This window comes from Uranotaenia lowii, chromosome 2 (genome assembly GCF_029784155.1).
Source record: "Uranotaenia lowii strain MFRU-FL chromosome 2, ASM2978415v1, whole genome shotgun sequence".
Lineage (NCBI taxonomy): Eukaryota > Metazoa > Arthropoda > Insecta > Diptera > Culicidae > Uranotaenia > Uranotaenia lowii.
Genome location: NC_073692.1, coordinates 266,022,896 through 266,042,019, shown reverse-complemented (window position 1 = coordinate 266,042,019; position 19,124 = coordinate 266,022,896). Strand labels below are relative to the sequence as shown.

Below are 19,124 nucleotides of genomic sequence, written 5' to 3'. Positions count from 1 at the left end.
AAATGATCACATTAGATCTACTTTTCAACACGATTTTTAACTGAACTTTGAAGTCTTGACCAACCTTTTCGATGTTCTTTCCTCTAAGGACATTGGAAAACATTCATGAAAAGGTTGTTATAAAAAGTAATGTTTTATTTCCATAATCTCAAACGATGGAACGGACATTCAGTATCATTCAGTTTCGCAATCAATTTTTATTAATCTTATGTGTTGTAAGCATGTTTGTCAGACTAAGAAGATCCCTAAAAATATTCATCGAACCACCATCAAAACAATGAGGATACATGTTGTGGGAATGTTTCGGGAAGCAATTTAACCCCGAAGAAGGGCATCAAAATTGAATAACATCAACGACTGCGGGGTTAACTTGTTTGGGTATTTCAACCTGTAAACATCACCTTTCGTGGCGCCATTATTGGTAAACAATCCTCCCAAAAAGCTCAGGAAGGAAGGTCACATCGCATCCCCTCGAAAACTAAAAACAACAGAACATCGTCGGCGGCAAAACATGCTGTTTGGATAGGACTTAGATACATATTTTTCCGAGGGATGTTTTTAACTTATAGACCGTCATTCTGTTTACCAATAACTTTGGGATTGCTTCACATGGTTCAATATTTTTTAAAAGAAACGATTTTCGATAGCTTGTAACTGAAAATCAACTACTAGAAAACTAGTTTCTTAGCTATGAAAAATCGATTCGATCGATTGATCAAACCCAAATTAAAGTACATACCTAGTCAAATTCAAAACTATTGAATTCTCAGGTTTGTTGAAATGATCAATTGCATGCTTTGAAAGATAAAAAATCAGTTTTTTTATAACTTTTTTTAGTCATCTTATCAATCACTTCACCATATTTTTCATACGTAGCTCAAAAATATGTTTTTCTGTGTGATAAGCTATTTTAAACTATGATATAAAGAAAACTGAGTAGTTAATTTTTCATTTGATATCCTTTTAAAATTTCGTTCAAAGTTGTGCCAAGATAGAAAGGTTTTCAAGAACACAATTGAAAAAATAATGAAGAATGCGATCATTTGTGCAATTTTTCACTAAGATTACATTTCATCAATATAGTGGTTTGTAACAGATAATCCTAAATTTCTGAAATAGTTATTTGAAGTCATACATTTTTGCTTTCTTTTATCCATCATCTCCTTTTTACCATACGTGTGTGAGTGTGCCATATTAAAACATATACTAACACTACAAACATTCCGCTAATGCTTATTATTTTTGATGATTTTGTACCCACTATTCCGAAGTATCGCTCCGCTCACTAAATCACTACTTTGGGGTTCCATAGTTTCCCATCCGATTTCCCCAATAGATCCACGGACCAAAAATCCTAATATTCCAATACTGATACTGTACTGTACCTTTCCTAATGTGTTTTTCGATTTGTCGTCGTTGACTAGTTTACGTTTTACAAGTTCTGTTTCTGTTCCCCTTAAAAACTACACAATCTAGATAGACTTCTGCTAGTCTTCCGAAACTTCTTTCTCTGACTGTTGGATGTCGTTTGAGCTCACTGATTGGCCAATTCCTTCGTTGGCTCAAAATTTTCACACCTAAAACGCTGCATAATACACTTTACATGTTCTAAACATAACAGAGTTTGTTCAATGTTAACCATAGAAAAAAAACTATCCACACCAACGAAGGATCACAAACAAAATAATACTCTGAGTTTCAATCCGTTGTGGTATGCTACATAAACAGTACAATAACTTTTCTACGTTTTCTTCCCCTAACTGGATGTTCTCTGCGCTGTTCTAGGCTAAGTCATTTGAATGTTTGGAAATGCATTTGATTCAATGTTTCTTCCCTATTTGTTTCTCGATCACCACCCCTCATTCCACCAACAGTGCTCTCTTTTTCTGTCTCTCCTTCTCTCTCTCACACACTATCTTTCTATCATTTCTATATTTGTTTTTAAATTTGTTCCTCCCATTTTATCATCTCATTGTTCGTTTTTACTTATCTTTCGATTCAACATTGTATGACATCTCGTGAACGCTGGCTTCCACTACAGTTGATCAAATGAACGCATTCTTTGTTTTGAGTCACAAAATTTTTGTTGGATGAATTTGTTTGATTAAAATGATCAAATATAGAAAAAAAACCCGAATGAAACATTTCTTATCAGTGAAACACCCACAGAACAATAATGATTATCACAAAATAAATTAATTCCTTTAAAGTATGACACGAGGTTCTTGAACAAGTAACACTCGTTACCATCATTCTTAGAGTGTGATTTTCAATTCCAACGTAAAAAAAATTAAAAAAAAACCATACCTTTATTTGAAAACCTAAAAAAATAAAATTATTTAAAATGATACCTGACAGGTTTTGTTTTTTTTTTCCTAAAATTGATTATATGCTTTTAACGAATCTGTGTTTTTAATAAGATTAGATACTTGACATTTTCATCTAAATTCAAAATTTAAAATAAAACTTTTCCAATACTCCCGTTTCTGTTACATACTGTCATCAACCCACAAAGCATTACACCAACCTTATCATGTTGTTTGAAAACGCGATTGCCGGCAGTTCGATTGAAAAGCAAAAACCTTCAACAAAATGTTATTCATAAATATGTAAGAGCAACAGATTGAGCCCGGTCGATTGCCGTTAACATTATTGGCACCGTGATTGAGCTTAGTAGAGAGGCATCCAATCGGATGTGATATCGAGTATTCATCTTTTGCGTACCTTTTTCATACCTTTACACCATTGTAAAAGGGAAGTGTATCGTTTCGGAAGATGGAATTTGAATCGTTCAGGAAAATGGTTACGTTTTTCTCAAGAACATTTGTAACACCTACAACAAACCAGGTTTGAAATGCTTTAAAGCACATCTGTATATGCAAAAATGTGTCAGTAAGTTTGTAAATACAAACAATTTGTTTTAAATGATGTGATTTGACGTGACGAATAAAAAGTCATCATGAAGTTCACTTGTTTTATTCATGTTTTCTAATTTATGATTTTTTATGATGATAATTAGTTTATGGAAATTTTAAATAAGTTTCCATGAAAATAAGATATAAACAATCATACTAATATTTCAAAATACTTGAGACTAAGAAATTTTACTTACTTGTTAGGCCCCATACATTTCTGAAATTTACATATAAATTTTTCGAAACGGTGAAATATAAGTCACAACCAACAAAAATTGTTAAAATAGACGACGGATAATTGTTGTGGTACTCTGTGAAATCAATCTCGATCTAATTCTTCTTTGGAATTTCGAAGCTCTGCTTCAACATAGTTTGTACTAATTAACTCAACAGTTGTTAAATAAAACCAACATTGGTTGTATCAAAAACTTGAAAAGGCAATCGGAAAAAAATATCAACAACTAATGATCTTATAACGTTGCACAATGGTTGGAAAAGTGTATGAACCGCGAATAAATCCAATAAGCTTGCTTCAAATAGAATTGGAACAAAAACAATTACCTATATTTCAGTTATTTATTATTGAATTCAAGATATTTTTTTGTACAAATGTAGCGTTTTCTTCATATTTTCAAGAACACGGTTTCAAAGGAATTCTCGAATTTTCCTGTACACCTTTTTCGTCTATCGTTTTAGCTATCTTATTCCACCAGGTCTTCATTTGATTGATGTTCTCGAAGACCTTTCTCTTTGCCTTGAGTCTCCACTTCATGATTGTGCAGTATTTCTCATTAGGACGGAACTGGGGCCAGTTGGGTGGGTTAAGGTTTTTCGAATCAAACTGAACCTCTTTCTCTGCATACCATTCTTGAACGACCTTGCTGTGATCACAACTTGCCAAATCTGGCCTAAACATTACGGGATGGTCGTAGGATCGAAAGAACGGCAAAATTCGTTTTTGGAGACACTCTCGATTTTGGTCAGCACCTGGTCGTATAGCTCCCGAGCTCGGATTTTGGCCACAATAATCTCTTTTATGGTCCGATTTGGCTCGATACGACTTGATTCCTTCCCGGAGTCGTATTCTCCTCACGGTACTATATGCAGCCTCGAATTGTATGGCAAAAGTACGGTCCGACAGATTGGAATGCTCTTAATCGTCTTCAAAATCTTACCATCTTTCCTATCGACAGTTCCACTCGGATTATTGGCTTGAGGCTTTCAAATTGTCATCATTGTTTGCTTATTTATATCGCTTGATAACGCGCTATACAATATTTATGGGCAATTTCAGCTGTTTAGCTAGCCTAGACTCAGATCACAATGGATTTTCCAAAAAACTGTGCAGAATTTGGAAAAACTGCACTTCTTTCGGCTTGCATGTTGCTTGGATACCAAGTACAGTCGATTTACGGAATGTCAAAAACACATACGTGAAACTGACGAAATTCCTGACACATGGGCGTTAAGAATGTAATGTAAAATCAGGCGCTGAATCCGAAAATGAAATTCAAAAAAATCTCAATAGAACCGTTTTTGAGTTATGCTCCAAATATGAAATTTTGGAAATATAAAAAATGTTCTTGTACTTAGATCAAAATATCTCAGACGGCATAACAGTAATTTGAATCCCCTTTTTTGCATATTGAAGGTGAATAAATTATCTATCGATTATCTGAACATTGTTTTTGCGTATGATCAACAGTATTGTTGATATTAGTGACTTTATGAGAGAAAAAATTATAAAAATGCATTTTTTTAGAGAAAATTTTGTTTCAGCGAAAGTTTAGACTCGATGGTAACATTTAAAAAATCTGATTTTCTTCTGCGCTTAAATGTCAATTCAAAACAAAGATTTCAAGTGGTTATTTATCAAAATCGGTTGAAAATTGAAGAAGTTATGGCTACTTTACCATAACAGTTTTTTGGAGTTTTCAATAATTTAACGAATCGCAGTACACTTATCATAGTATAGGAAGAATGAAACATGATAAATCTCACTCGCTTTAAGTCAAAATAAATTATTAGCTTACCAAAAGGTCACATATCAAATTTCAGGAAGATCTGACCATAGGGAGGGGTTGCTTGAGTCTCAAATGTGAATAAAATTTTAAGGTATTTTGCCCGGGAGGAACGAAAAATACTGGTTTTTCATTAATAACTTTTTTCATCACTAGCCGATTATTTTTTATGGTTGATTTTCTTAAAGCCTAAGTTAAGACAAATATTTCACCCGAAGACTGCAACACGATTGGACTTGAAGTAAAAAAGCATGTACAGATTTTTTTTAATCAATTCAATTTTTGAAAATCTGCTTTTCAATCAATTGTTAATGAACAAATAAGTGTAAATCCTGAAAACTCTTAAAAAGGAAGGACTCTCAAGACAAAAGAGAGAGTCTTTATTCATTATGGCATAATTTGTTACGTTACGAAATGTTACGTCATTTGGATACTAAAAAAGATTTGGACGGGGAAAAGGGCTGGAAGTCCAAATCATTTAAAACATTCATTAAGACATCATTTCAAACTCTATGAAGCTTATAAAAACAGAGTAAAAATTTCAGATCTTGAAAAACAAATTTAGAGATCAATTTTAAGAAAATGTTATTAAATCATCTTTGTACTTAAATTCTAAACTCCAGTTGAAGCTCTTTTTTTAAATTGTTTGCTTCTAAATTATGATGAAATTTGGTTCGAAATGCAGCCTAAGAAATAAAACTGAATTTCAATTATTTCAACAAATTTAATTTATTTTTGGAAAGTGTAGCAAAGCACACTGGATCGGCTAGTTTCTACATATATTCAAAGCAATTTCTGTAAATTCAAACATTTTTCATATTTTACTCTAATCCATTTTTATTTATATATATTTTTGAGTCGAAATGACATTAATTAGTGATGCGCTTTCGAGAGCAGGCAGGGATGCCAATGAGTCCGAATTCATCTGATATTTCAAGTGGGCAATTCTTAATAAGCCCTAATTTTTCTTGGTTTTTCAATATCCAGGAGATGATTTATTACGTTCCAACAACATTATCATGTGTATAGATACCGATACTTACCGCAAAAAATACTGTAATCTTCTAACTACATGTACAGATGAATTCTGCGTCTCTAAATAAGTTTAGATTTTCAAAAAAATTGTGAAAACAATCTCCAAATAGATCTTATTCTTTTAACGAGTTTCGAAGCTCTTCTTATACTTATATCAACATAATATGTACCAATTTATTCCATAGTTGTTAAAAAATAACGCTTTTTTGTAAAAAAAAACTTGATAAGGCAATCGGAAAAAAAATAAACTACCGATGATCTCTTATGTAAGCAAAAGTGACAGATAGAATTGAAAACCCTAGATCATGAGATTTTCACTCTTATGAAAATTTCACATGATGAATCCGTTTGTTTGATTATTCGATTATTCCTTTTACTGTTTTGACTGATTAAAACCCCCCAAGCAAGGTTTTTTTGATACACGAGGTTCGCCGACTTTCACAGTAAGTAAGCGAGGAGTGAGCGGGGCTCTCAATGAGTTTGTTTACAAACATAAGATTATTTGCTCAGCATTTCTGTGGTTTGTTGGTAAACAAACTTCATGAATTCCGCATAGTAGCATCTCCTAAATAGCCAAAATGGCTGAATCGGGAATTCGATATTCGGTAACACCTCCTGTATATACACACCTTGCCCAGAAGTATGCACACATTTTTTTCCTTATTCAGGACACAAACGGATCAATAATGCGAAATTTTCATCAGGATTTACATTTCCTTCTGCAGTTTTGATTAAAAATGAGGCTATTTTGGGGAAAATCACAAAACTTTTTATTTAATCTAGAGTTGGTTTTGCATTATTTTATAAAATTGTGTAATTTTTTGTGAGACGTGGTGATTATTAACTGTCTTTTCAATAAGTCAGATTTATTACAAAAAAACTCTCAGGTGATAGCTTTGAAGTTTTTTTTATAATGCATTCCAGAATATGAATTACATTTCAGTTGATGCATGGAAAACGTGTTTTGGGTCTTTAGCAGCAAAAATAAAATGGTAGTTGCTGTAAAAGTTCTCTCTTGACTTCAATCCCATTTTTATGTAAAACGGAATCTTTTAAGAAATGTTATATTTGCAAAGGCTAAATTGTTGAAAATTAATTTTTAGGAAAATGTTGAAAAAATTACCAACTATATTAGGTAGAATTTAAACTCGCAATCTTTCTTGGCCAATGCGATACCGACTATGTAAAAGAAGTCTATCTAATTATAATTTTATCTAATTATAAGTAGGTATCACTCATCAAGCTGGTCCGATTTGACCTTTTCTAAAGGATAGGTGACAAATAAATCATATTAGTTTTTCAATTGAGTATTAATCATAAAATATACAATTTATAACCTTTCTTTGTAAAGGCAAAGTTCTATCTTTAGATTTGATTGATTTGATTTTTTAAGTTTCTCAAAACTTGAGAGATATTTGGTTCGTAAGAAATCCTTATTGATATTTTGGCAGTTAACTTTTTATTTTCGTGTACAAATATTTATCAGATTTTATTACAACTGTTCGCACCGTCCCATTCCAACAGTAGCTATACTGAGTGCTCTCTTTAATTTAGAGTCATAATCTCTAATGAGACAAATGTACACCAGTGATAAACAAAAAGCTTTATGCAGGATTTGCCTAAAAGTTATACATATATCTCTACGGCTGTGAGTCTATTTATTGTAGTTTGCTGTAGTTTTACTATAATTGTAGATGGATTTTAGAGTGTTGTTAGTCTTTTGAGTTAATGTATGTGAGCGATGCGTTTGTTAATGTTTCGATTGAGACAGTTAAGAGTGGTTTGTTGTTGCAACAATAGAATTACCCAAGATACCACAATTTGACAAAAAGCGGTACACTCTCTGTTAATCGAATTGAAGAATTTTAAAACTAAAATATTTTTATGCACTTAATGTATAGATGTACATGATGATGGCAGAGATCATGGCCGAAACGTAGGACACTGAGAAAATGTGCTGTTTCTATTTTTTTTTCAAGTATATGGCTGAGAAGCCTAAACTTTCTACACCCATAGAAGAGGTTGCAAAAATCCTACGCCTACTCAGCAAATCTCTGTGCCGAAAATGCGCTGAAAAGTATGGTGTACCAAAGATGATATGATTGGAAAAGCACTACTGGCATAAAGACTCAAGCTCCCAAGCAAAATGATGCATGACTACTACATTCAAACTAAACAAGAAAAACATTTTATGGAATTTTTATCTTACCTGTGCAATATCTGTGCCAGTTAGAAAACGAAAGTACCTACATTGTCGATTGCCGATTACCAAAAAAAAAAAACGCACTGCATTGCCCGTCTGCCGTTAGCCCTGTATTTTTTATTCGTCCTCCTTAGTTTTTTTATGGGAAAGGGATGAGAATGGGAGGGGAAAATAAAAGCTATTTTCAAATACCAGCCGGTTTATATACATACGCACAGCTAATCTTGGCTGCTGCTTTTTTGCATTCGATTGGAAACAAAGAATATTTTTTCTTTTGCCGGTTTAGATACAGATCATTTGACCATATCCTTGCTGGCTGATTGTTTCCATCCTGCTTTGTCTTGTGATAGGATATGAGATATATTGTATTTGGCTTCTTTCAGACATATGCAATGCAATTGCGCTGGGAGGACAATGCCAGTTGTTAGAAAGCTGGTTAATGCCGATCCGGCATAGAATATTATACCGATAATTCCACCTCCAAGGATGTTCATTATTGGAGTAGATTCTGATTCGTTGGTGTATATATAGCTCAAATTTACTAGTCAAAAAATCAAATATTTAATTCAACCATGACTTTCCTAGAGTTAAGCTTTTGTGGCAAAGGAGAAGCAAAATATTTATTAATATTTTTAATCCGGTTAAGAGTTTTAAAAAAGCATTTAAATCTATAACTCGCACATGATGCGAGTTTTTCTTATTTTTTAAAAACTCTGTTATCCATATTATTATTCATAATTTAAATTTCGGAATTGCATTGAACACCGTTCATTTGATCAACTTGGAAAACAGCGTATTATATTCCTTTCTAACCCATTTTCAAATGAATATTTTTCAATCTTTCTAACACGGATTGCTCGTTGTTTTATATCACTTTTTTCTTACATCGTGTACACAACACCATTACCATCTTCTCTTCTGGGCAAACAAACTGTACAAAACTAAAAAAATAAAATCTATTGTAAACCAAACCTAAAAAAAACCAAACCTAAAACCTCGTACCTCAAAACCAAAACAAAACTCGATACGACCGCCAACCCCGTCGACGTCGCCGCTGTCCACTAATGCCGCCATCTTGATATATGCCTTCATTGAACGACAACAACGCATCCAAATAAAACTACACCTACAACTGTGCGCTGACTCTATTTATCGATGTGTGTGTGCATATGTTTGAAAACCCTGTCCTCTAAAATGGAATTCAACCGTGGAATGCAATTGATGGAATTGAACAAATAAAATAATGTTAAAAAAACACACACACATAAAAACTCGAACGCACAGATTCCACGATGAAGAACATGCAAACTTGCTAAACTCGATGTGGCTAACAGCGATTACGTTTCTCTGTGTCGGCTATGGCGACATCGTCCCGAATACCTACTGCGGCCGAGGGATTACGCTAACCTGTGGAATGGTGGTAAGTACAAAGAATCAGTCCACCGAAAACACAGACAGCCCCACCACAGACAGCTACCTACATAGCCAACAACAACAACAACCAACAAAACAGAACCTACTACATACTACTTAACCTGGAAAACACTAACACAACAAACTACGCGCAAGCAAACAACACGACCACATTCTCTAATATCTTACAGGCTGTCTCGAGTAATAAGTGTTGATCAACATGTTTAACCTTTGACTAACCGTAACGTGTATGGTGTCGACTGGCGTACTTTATAAAACTTAAAACAAAACCAAATGTGTTCATAGCAATTTGACCAAACTCACAACTGTATGCATATCTGTTTACTAACACAATCGATGGTGGTTTAAGTCAAGCTGCTTGCAGGAGGTGAAATTAATCACACTGCTGTGTTCGTCGTTGCAGGCAATCTACCTATACATAGATGCCACGATGTTTGTTCGTGTCCACTAATCTACATACATAGCTACAACTAGCAAATTGTTCTACTAACACCCTCTCACGAATGATTGATTGATTGGTCACGCAATAGTGTGCGTGTTTGGGATATGATACGATGATATATTCTTTTGATTTACACCTTTTAAATTTCTGCAACCGTTGAACTTTGTCACTCTCACAAGTACACACGTAATACTTACGTCTTTATTTCTTCACGTTTGTCTCTTTTAATCTCCTTTACGTTTATCACTAAAAATGATATGTACTTTTAGATCGACATGTATTCTCACTTCGGAGTGAAATTATTCAAAATTCAAATTCCTATGCACAAATTCTTTCGCAACCATTAATCACAAAAACACCTTACTTTATCCATGATGTTATTTTTATCGACATTTTAAATTTTCTGATGTTACAGTCAACGTTGTCTTTACAAATTTCTCCAACATATTAACACTTTTTTTTTTGTTTGATTTTTGATAACTTCATTGCAATTAGTGTTTTGGTTTCAAATCCATCAAATGATTACCTGTTAAAGCAACTATCTCATTTATTTGAAAGTTTAGAATTTTGCTGCCAACTTCGAGTTATAAGTTATTATTAAGTATTATTTGAAACCGTTTCTGTATGCTGAAAGCTATTACTCTAAAGCGATTCTATGGTTGGTTGGTTCTCAATAAGTAGTCATAATATGAGCGTTATTAGCGATTAAACTGAAAGTGACAACTTATTTGTTAGCTCTCTTCCTCATAACCACTACGAGTTAAAGCAAACCGATAAAACGTCGAACAAAAACCTAATAAAAACATAATTAAATACAGTATCATCGATACTAGTCGCAGTTAAAAATCCTTTGTCCTACCTGTAACCTGCAATGAACATCCTTTTTATCGAAATACTCTATCCTTTTCATTTTATCAGATAAAAAAAATCAAATAGGCGATCCTTCATTCAGTAAAAAAAATCCGCAAAAACCATGAATAGATGCCCAAATAAACCCCTATCAGCCAGTCATCCACATAATTTGCGTTGTGACCGATCTTGTTCTGCAGGTTTCACGATGAAGAGCATGCCAATCTCTTGAACGCCATGTGGCTTATCGCGATAACCTTTCTGAGCGTTGGCTTCGGCGATATCGTTCCGAATACGTACTGCGGCCGAGGCATTGCAGTCAGTACGGGTATAATGGTGAGTGATATCTAGCTAAAACAACTATCATTTAAAAAAAATCTTCTCAGCTCTTCTCGATCTCCTATCACCATATCTGCATCATACTGCCCCACGAGAATGAGCGTTTTGATTGGACAATTTCCTAGGAAGAATGCAGTTTTCCTTCATCCGAATTGCTGTGTCCTTGAACATTTCTTATTACTTTTCATCTCGATTATTTGCATTACCAGATATACCATATACTCATCTAGCAGAAAGTAGTACCGTATAGTGGTTCATAAAAGCTATGCTTACCCGTAGTATCCGAACAAATTAAACAACATTTCATCAAAAGATATGATGACAATATCTGATGACAGTTAGTGTGTGGACTGCATGTGTAATAGGGCGAAACGAATATTTCTTTTCTCATATCACTGCATATCTACAGAAACCAGGAGGAATATATTCCTAGCCGAACATCATACAAATAGAACAAATTATTAAAAGTCTTTAAACAAAAACTGATAACAGAAATTTGACGTTTGCTCGCAACGATTTTAGTAAAAAAACAGCAATATGTTTCGATTTTAGGATCAACAGATATTATTTAATTTCATCAAATTCATCTATGTTTGAAAAAGAGGGGGTGAGCTTCCTATCATGACATCAATAGGCGATGGAAGCGCAAGTGGGATGCAGCTAACATTTCACCAAACTTTTGACAGATATTAAGGGTTTTAAGGAAAGAAAGAATAACTTTCGGCTTCCAACAATTATAATTAAAAAAAACCAAAAAGCTCGAGAAAAAAAACCAAACTTACAATCTTCCTTTAAATAGTCTAGCACCTGTGGTGAGCCTACTTGGTTGAATAATTCTACTGATTCAAAGCAATCTAATTCACAACGGTAAGACTACTGTCACACCAAATATTACTTACTTACTTAATGTTCCCGCGCCGATCCTTTGGTGCATAATGCCTAGGTAGAAGACCTCCACTGTTGACGATCCGGAGCCTGCGTCTTCACTCGTTCCCAGTCAAGACTCTCGTGGACACTTCGTATTTCGGCGGCTAGGCTTCGCCGCCACGAGTTTCTGTAGTTGCCTCTTCTTCGATTTCCTCCTGGATTCCATTCAAGCGCCTCTCTGCAAATCTCGTTCTCATCTTTTCGCAGCGTGTGCCCAATTCATCTCCACTTACGTTCCCAAATCTCGATTTCTAGCACCTTTTGATGACACCGGCGATGAAGTTCCACGTTCGAGATCCAGCTGCTAGGTCACCAAGCGCGGATGATGTTCCGCAGGCAGCAATTCACAAAAACTTGCAGTTTTCGCGTCATCACCGCATATGTGCACCAAGTTTCGCACCCATACAGCAATACGGGTTGGACGTTTGAGTTGAAGATTCGGATTTTAGTTCGTGGAGAGATCTGGCGTGAGCGCCAAATGTTTCGGACACTCTCAAACGCAAAACGGCCTTTTCTGATCCGGGTTCCGATGTCTTTCTACTGAAAGCACTCCACTTTCTCAACCTTTTGTCCAGCTACCACGAAATTGAAACGATTCTCTGTGTCGATTTCCATCGACTTGGTCTTTCCGACATTGATGTTGAGACCTGCTGCCTTGGAGCTTTCGGTGAGGTCGGCGAGTTGGCTCTGCATATCCGTTAGTGTTTAGGCGAGGAAAACAATATCGTCATCCAGGTCAAGGTCGTTCAACTGATGCATTGTTGAAGGATTTCACGGCAATCCTCGGTTTGGTCTACAGTCAATCGATCCAGTCAAGATCTCATCCATTACGATGCGTAGCCATCGTGCAGGACCTTGCACGAAAATGCCCCGTACGTGCTTCGATGAGATGGACTAGTTTCTCTGGAACTCCTAGTCGCCTTAGAGTAGAGCCGCCCAGATGTTTTCATGGTCGGTCGAATGCTTTTTCAAAATCAACAAACACCAACAGAAGAGAGTCCTGGAATTCGTTGATTTGTTCCATTATTATTCGTACCGTTGTGATGTGGTCCACACATGATCGTGGGGAGCGGAATCCAGCTCGTTGCCGTCGGAGTGTAGCGTCGATTTTCTCCTGGTTCTTGTTCAGGATCACCTTGCAGAGTACTTTGAGAGTTGTACAGATCAAAGTTATGCCACGCCAGTTACCGCAAACGGTCAGGTCTCCTTTCTTCGGGACCTTCACGAGGATAACCTGCATCCAACCAAATAAAATAAAATAAGTCCACAAGCTCGTTTAACTGCCTTTTCCAGCTCCGCATATCATAAGCGGGCGCCTGCTTTGGCTGACCCGCGGCTGTTTTTGGCCTGCTCAATTCCGACTTGCGCCTTTCTGCGATAATCGACCATCCTCCAAGTTTCATCCGACATCCATTCACTTCTTCTTCCGAGAGTATTATGGCCCGTCGTGATAAAGTCATTCTTGATTCTACACTACTGTTCTTTGACAATTCCGTTTGTCAGATGTTCCGAGGCTCGGGATTCAAACTGTTCAAAGTATGCACTTTTCACCTCTGGATTCTCCGCTGGACACGCGCGACTTTCAGTCGTATCTCGCCAAGGACGAAGTGATGGACAGATACAATGTATGTGCTTCGTTTGTTCTGTTCGGCCATCTCGGGATACCCAAATGACCTTATGTGCTGGTCGATGGGGGAGAGCGATCAACCAATCGCCATGATCTTGTTGCCACAAAATTCTACAAACAGCTCTTTGTTTTCGCTTATCCCTCCAAGACCATGATGCGCCTCATGATGCGCTCAAAGTCCTGATTATCGGAGCCAATCTTTGCGTTGAAGTTGCCTCTGAGTGGATTTGAATGTCACCTTTCGGAATTTTCTCAACCACGCCTTCAATTGACTGTCAAAATGCTCTCTCCAGCAAATCGGCAACGTCAGTTGGCGCATAACACTGGACTATTTTAAGGTTTCTTACACGTGTTCTGAATCTGGCTATTCTTTCGTTTATCGGTTCCCATATTATGAGGGCCGCATGGGCCTGCAGGCTTAACAGGAAACCAACTCCTCGTTCCCGAGTAGCATGTTCTCCTCGTATGCCAGAGTAAAGCAGTACTTGCCCGGACTGTGTCTTGTGTTCTCCAGTGTTAGGACAACGGACTTCGTTCCGTCCCAATATATCTAACTAGAGGCGGCTAGCTTCTCTAGCAAGTTAAGCCAGCTTACCTGGCTGGGCAAGGGTCAACACATTTCAAATTCCAATTATAGTCCGTGTTTTCATGCTAAAAGTCGTTCCCAAAGTTCTAATTCGGTTATATCTTGTCCCAGTTTCAGTAAAAATTCAATAAATCGGGAGCAGTAGGTTGTTAGCCTAATGTCCCTATCCCGCGAAGGGGCTGCCATCTTGGACTCCTGGAGAACAGACGCGTGCGGCCACCTTCTCAGTCTGCATGCGATCAAAGCATCTACCGGGGTTGGGTACCCGATCTCCGCTTAGGTTACTCGCATCCCAACCGGTATCACGGGGAGGTTGATATAGGAGTTGTGGTTGTGAATAAGAGGTCTCGTGTTGCACATCATCCACTATTCGCCAGCCAGATAACACAGAAGGGAATTTATTTTATTAGCTAACAATTTGCGCCGGAGGTCTTTGGATCTTCCCCAAAATTGAAAATTTGTCTTATTTGTAAGACTTAAAAACACATGTATATTGTCAGATTTCTAACATTTTTACTTTTCGAGATAGATTCGATAAGATTTTTCTGTAAATAAATTAAACCATATTTCAAAGCTTCATAACTCTGTTAATTTTAAATGGAAATCATTTCTAAATAAAATATTTAAAAAAAAAGTAATGACCTTAAACATGAAAAATTGTAAATAAGCTTAAAATGGTGTCTAAAAGAACCGTATACATCACCGAAAATTTTGCAAAAAATACCCATGTAAAGCAGAATATTCGGTGATGTAAACGATTCTTTCAGACACCATTTAAAGCTTATTTACAATATTTCATGTTAATGGCCATTACTTAATTTTTTTTTCAAGTTTTATATAGAAAACTGATAAAATTTCAATTCGTTTTGATGTGCTATTCAATGATTTCTATTGAAAAAGTAATGAAGCTTTAAAATATGGTATTTACAAAAAAATAACCGAATCTAACTCAAAAAATAAAAATGTTGGAAATCTGAAAAAATACATGTGTTTTCAAGTCTTAAAAATGAATCAAATTTTCAAATTCATGGAAGATCTGAAGACCTCCGGCGCAAACCCGTCTGATAATAAAAAAAATCCCCAGAACTACATCACAGAACAGATCGAAGCACGCTCATTTCAGTAACGCTTCATTAAGGGGGTGGACGTGAATTTTTATTCATTTTGAACTTTTCACTTACCTTATTAAATAATCAAGCGTCTTTATGCATGCTTCAGACAGAATTGGAACAAAAACAATTGCCTGTATTTCAGTTATTTATCATTGAACTCAAGATTTTTTTTTCTACACTAAATTCCCGATACGTAGAACCTCCAAATCCGTCTACCAGGAGCGCCACAATGAGAGCCAAAGTTTGTTCCAATTCTAAATGAAGCAAGTTTTATAAGTTTCAGTTATATTTAACCTAAAGCGGTCTTGTGCTTGATTGAGTTTAATCTGTTTGGTTTAATAACACTTAACATAACATAAAATTTATAAAACGATGGTTGTACGGGGACTGGGATGAAGGAAAAAATATACGTCAATGATCACACAAATTGTTGTAGCCAATGATTGAAATTGTGGTAATTTGTAGCAATTTATGCGGGAAAACGAGAAGGTTTGAGTTAAAATGAGAGAAAGCAGTGCTCAAAGAGAGAGGAAATGTGCAAATTGTTGCAATTTGTGAAGCAGTTGTGGAATTTTGTTCATTACCATTCCAAATGCCAAAAATTCTCTCTCTATTGCAAACCCTCGTTGTTGTACGGTCAATTTTCCGATAAACTTTATATCCAGCTTTATTTTTATCCCAGGAAATATTCGTACAAATTTCCATAGGAGGGCAGATTTCAACGGTGTTCTGTCCCTGATCTCTTTTTGTTTTCTCATAAACTGCCTATTCTTTCCTTTTAAATTTCGTTGGTACATATTTATGATCTCGATGATAGTTGAATCAAGAAGACCTTTTATTATTACAAATAATGTAGCTCATAGTTTATAATTTGATGAATCGTTAGATTCTTTAATCCACAACGCTTATTTTTTTTTTCATTTCTGCCAATATTACTAACTAGTTTTTTTCTTGAGAAATTCAGACCCGTTTTCCAATAACCGAACCATCTGATGCTGCTGAGCCCAGAGGACGAAACACGTTTTTGTTTCCATCGTTTTCCCTTTCGAAATAAACAGCTCCTATCAATTCGGTCCAGAATTTACAAGCTCTCTTTGACCATGTATCCAATCATCCAAGGTTGAGGTCAAAACGCGACATTCTCGGTTTCAATATTTTCGAATTTCTCGCCATCAGCGCCTTGGGAAGCACGTAGAGCACTGGGAAATGATATTCTAGTTTTTATTTTACTTCCACTATCCCACTACAACAACAACAACAACAACAACGATGAGCTTCGCTCAGCGTCTTTCGAGACTTCGAATGGCACGTTTCAGTTCCTACAAATACCATAAGACGAATGGTTGAACTAGGGCTTAATGGAGAGGGAAAATTGAATCGTTCGTCAGTTGCAAACGTAGATTTGAAGAAATCGTTGTTGACTAATAGTGACCAGCAATCGAGAAACGTGAGTCGCATTTTTTTTTTAATTAACGATCAGTTTCGTAAGTTGCAGAATATTTTTTCATATTTTTAAATGATTAATTTTATAAATATACCCCGGTAGAGCTAGCAAACTATTTTTTTAGAGCACTATGTCATGGTTGCCATGTACTTCACAACATCTTTAAAAAGCATCAAATATGCTCTGCAATGTTGTCATTATTGTTTTGTTTTTAAATTGGTTCAACTGGCCCGCTAAGTGAATAAGAAAACCATGCTTTTGATTACCTAGTTGCAGGCTGTGAAACAGCAGAAAGACATATGTATTCCGTGAAATGTCCAATGAACGTGTTGCAAACTTTGTCATTTCACCTTGCAAATGGAAGATAACTGGATATCAGGACAGGAGTACCGTAAAACAGGGTAACTTTTATCAACATGATTTTTTTTTCCACATAATCATCAAAACCAAGTCTAAAGTAAAAATTTCTCAAAACTTTTTTCTACGTTTAAAAACCTATAAGTAGAAATTTAAAATGGGAAAAACTGGGGTTGATTTTGAAAACTTCAAATGAAAGTAAAAATTTAATTTCAAAATCTTCAAATATTATTTTTTTAAGGTTCGCAAACAAACACCCTTCCTGATGAAAATAAAGCGTTAAGAAGCAAACAGATTGATTCATGTGAGAATTTAACTGTTTTCCTTAGTAAATGTATAGATTTGGTGTAGTTTTTGTTGTAGTTTGAGGTAAAATTTAGATATAAAAAATAGGGACATTTTCCAAGAGTAAGCCAGTCTAGGACAAAAGGCTAGAAACCCTATGTAATGGTAAATTTTGAATGAAAAAATAAAAGAGGAATAGTGCGAGGCCCTGGGGAATAGAATGAAGGCAAAATTTCATTTGTTATTGGTAGTAATTTTACTAGTAATTTTTTAAATGAAGAGTTAATCACCGTAAATTTATTTAATGAAATTATTTTATCAGCTATATCGGTGAAATTTTATATTCTTTGAGAATATAATTTTTCAATTCTTAAATATTAAGTATCTACCACTGCAAGGTAGCAGGCCCGTGAGGAACAAAACGATGAAATATGATGAAAAGTTTTTCAAATTAAAATTACCCTTCCGCTCATTTTCAACATCTTTCACCTTATTCTAATCTTCTATCCGTCTATAGTCTTTCAATTCTTAAATATTCTTTCTCAAAGAATATAAATTTTCACCAATATAGCCGATAAAATTCTTTCATAAAATTTATTAGTAATGTTAAAAAATTTAGGAGGGTGGCCCTACAACTAGAATATGATCTGTATCTTTTTTTACTGATGGAATAACAATGCTGGGGCCGGAATTTATGGCCCAGGGGTTAACATATCGATTCCAATGGGATGTTGGCCAACAGTCTTCCAAACAGAGGTCCATGCAATTTACTCTTGCGCGGAAACTTGTTTGAAGAGGATGTATAGGCACGCTAATATATGCATATTCTCAGACAGTCAAGCAGCGTTACAAGCTCTAAAAGCTCCAATGTGCAGCTCAAAACTAGTATGGGATTGTATTAATGCTTTAAATCAATTATCAATACAAAATCAGGTGAACCTTTGTTGGGTTCCAGGTCAGGAGGCTAGGAGAGGATCGGAAGGGCCAATGACCGGGCCGGAACCTTTCTATGGAGTATCAACTTGTGCACTTAACAATGAACTAAAAACTTGGGAAAATTTAAAAATAAAATTCAAATGGCTTGTAGCTATTGGTGCTAGGCAATCAAAAAGATTCATAAAGCCCGATTCAAAGAAAACTCGCGACCTTTTGAGCCTGTCCAAAAGTGATCTGAAAACATTTACAGACCTTTTAACAGGGCATTGTCCCTGAGGTAGAAACTGCAGAGCACTTAATGTGTGACTGTGGATATCTTATGACACATCGACTAAAAGTTCTTGGCAAGCGAATCCTAACGCCCGATGATATTTGGAAGATGAAGGCCAGTAAGGTGGTGGGATTCATAAGAAACACCATCCCAAATTGGAATTATGTCTTGATTTCGTCTACAACTGACATCTCAATTAATGATGACAGTACGACGTAATCAGACAAATAGTAAATTGGGTTACTCCACAATAATACAAATAAATTGGTCGCAGTGGATTTGCTCATACAAAAAAAAATTTAGCCCCTTAATTTATGCAGCATCATTGCCATTGTGTACGC

At 35.7% G+C, this 19,124-nt stretch overlaps 1 protein-coding gene across 16 annotated transcripts in view; it reads left to right on the top strand.

The window, feature by feature from the left end:
* LOC129749058 (small conductance calcium-activated potassium channel protein) overlaps nt 1–19,124 on the top strand; it is a 759,751-nt gene that overhangs the window by 649,736 nt on the left and 90,891 nt on the right. For 13 of the 16 annotated variants that reach the window (XM_055743901.1, XM_055743894.1, XM_055743900.1 and 10 more), the window contains one exon: nt 11,100–11,235. In XM_055743901.1, the coding sequence (XP_055599876.1) occupies nt 11,100–11,235 (136 nt within the window). Of the gene's footprint in view, nt 1–9,458; nt 9,595–11,099; nt 11,236–19,124 lie in introns of all 16 variants that reach the window. The other 3 variants (XM_055743886.1, XM_055743888.1, XM_055743891.1) reach the window with 1 other exon arrangement.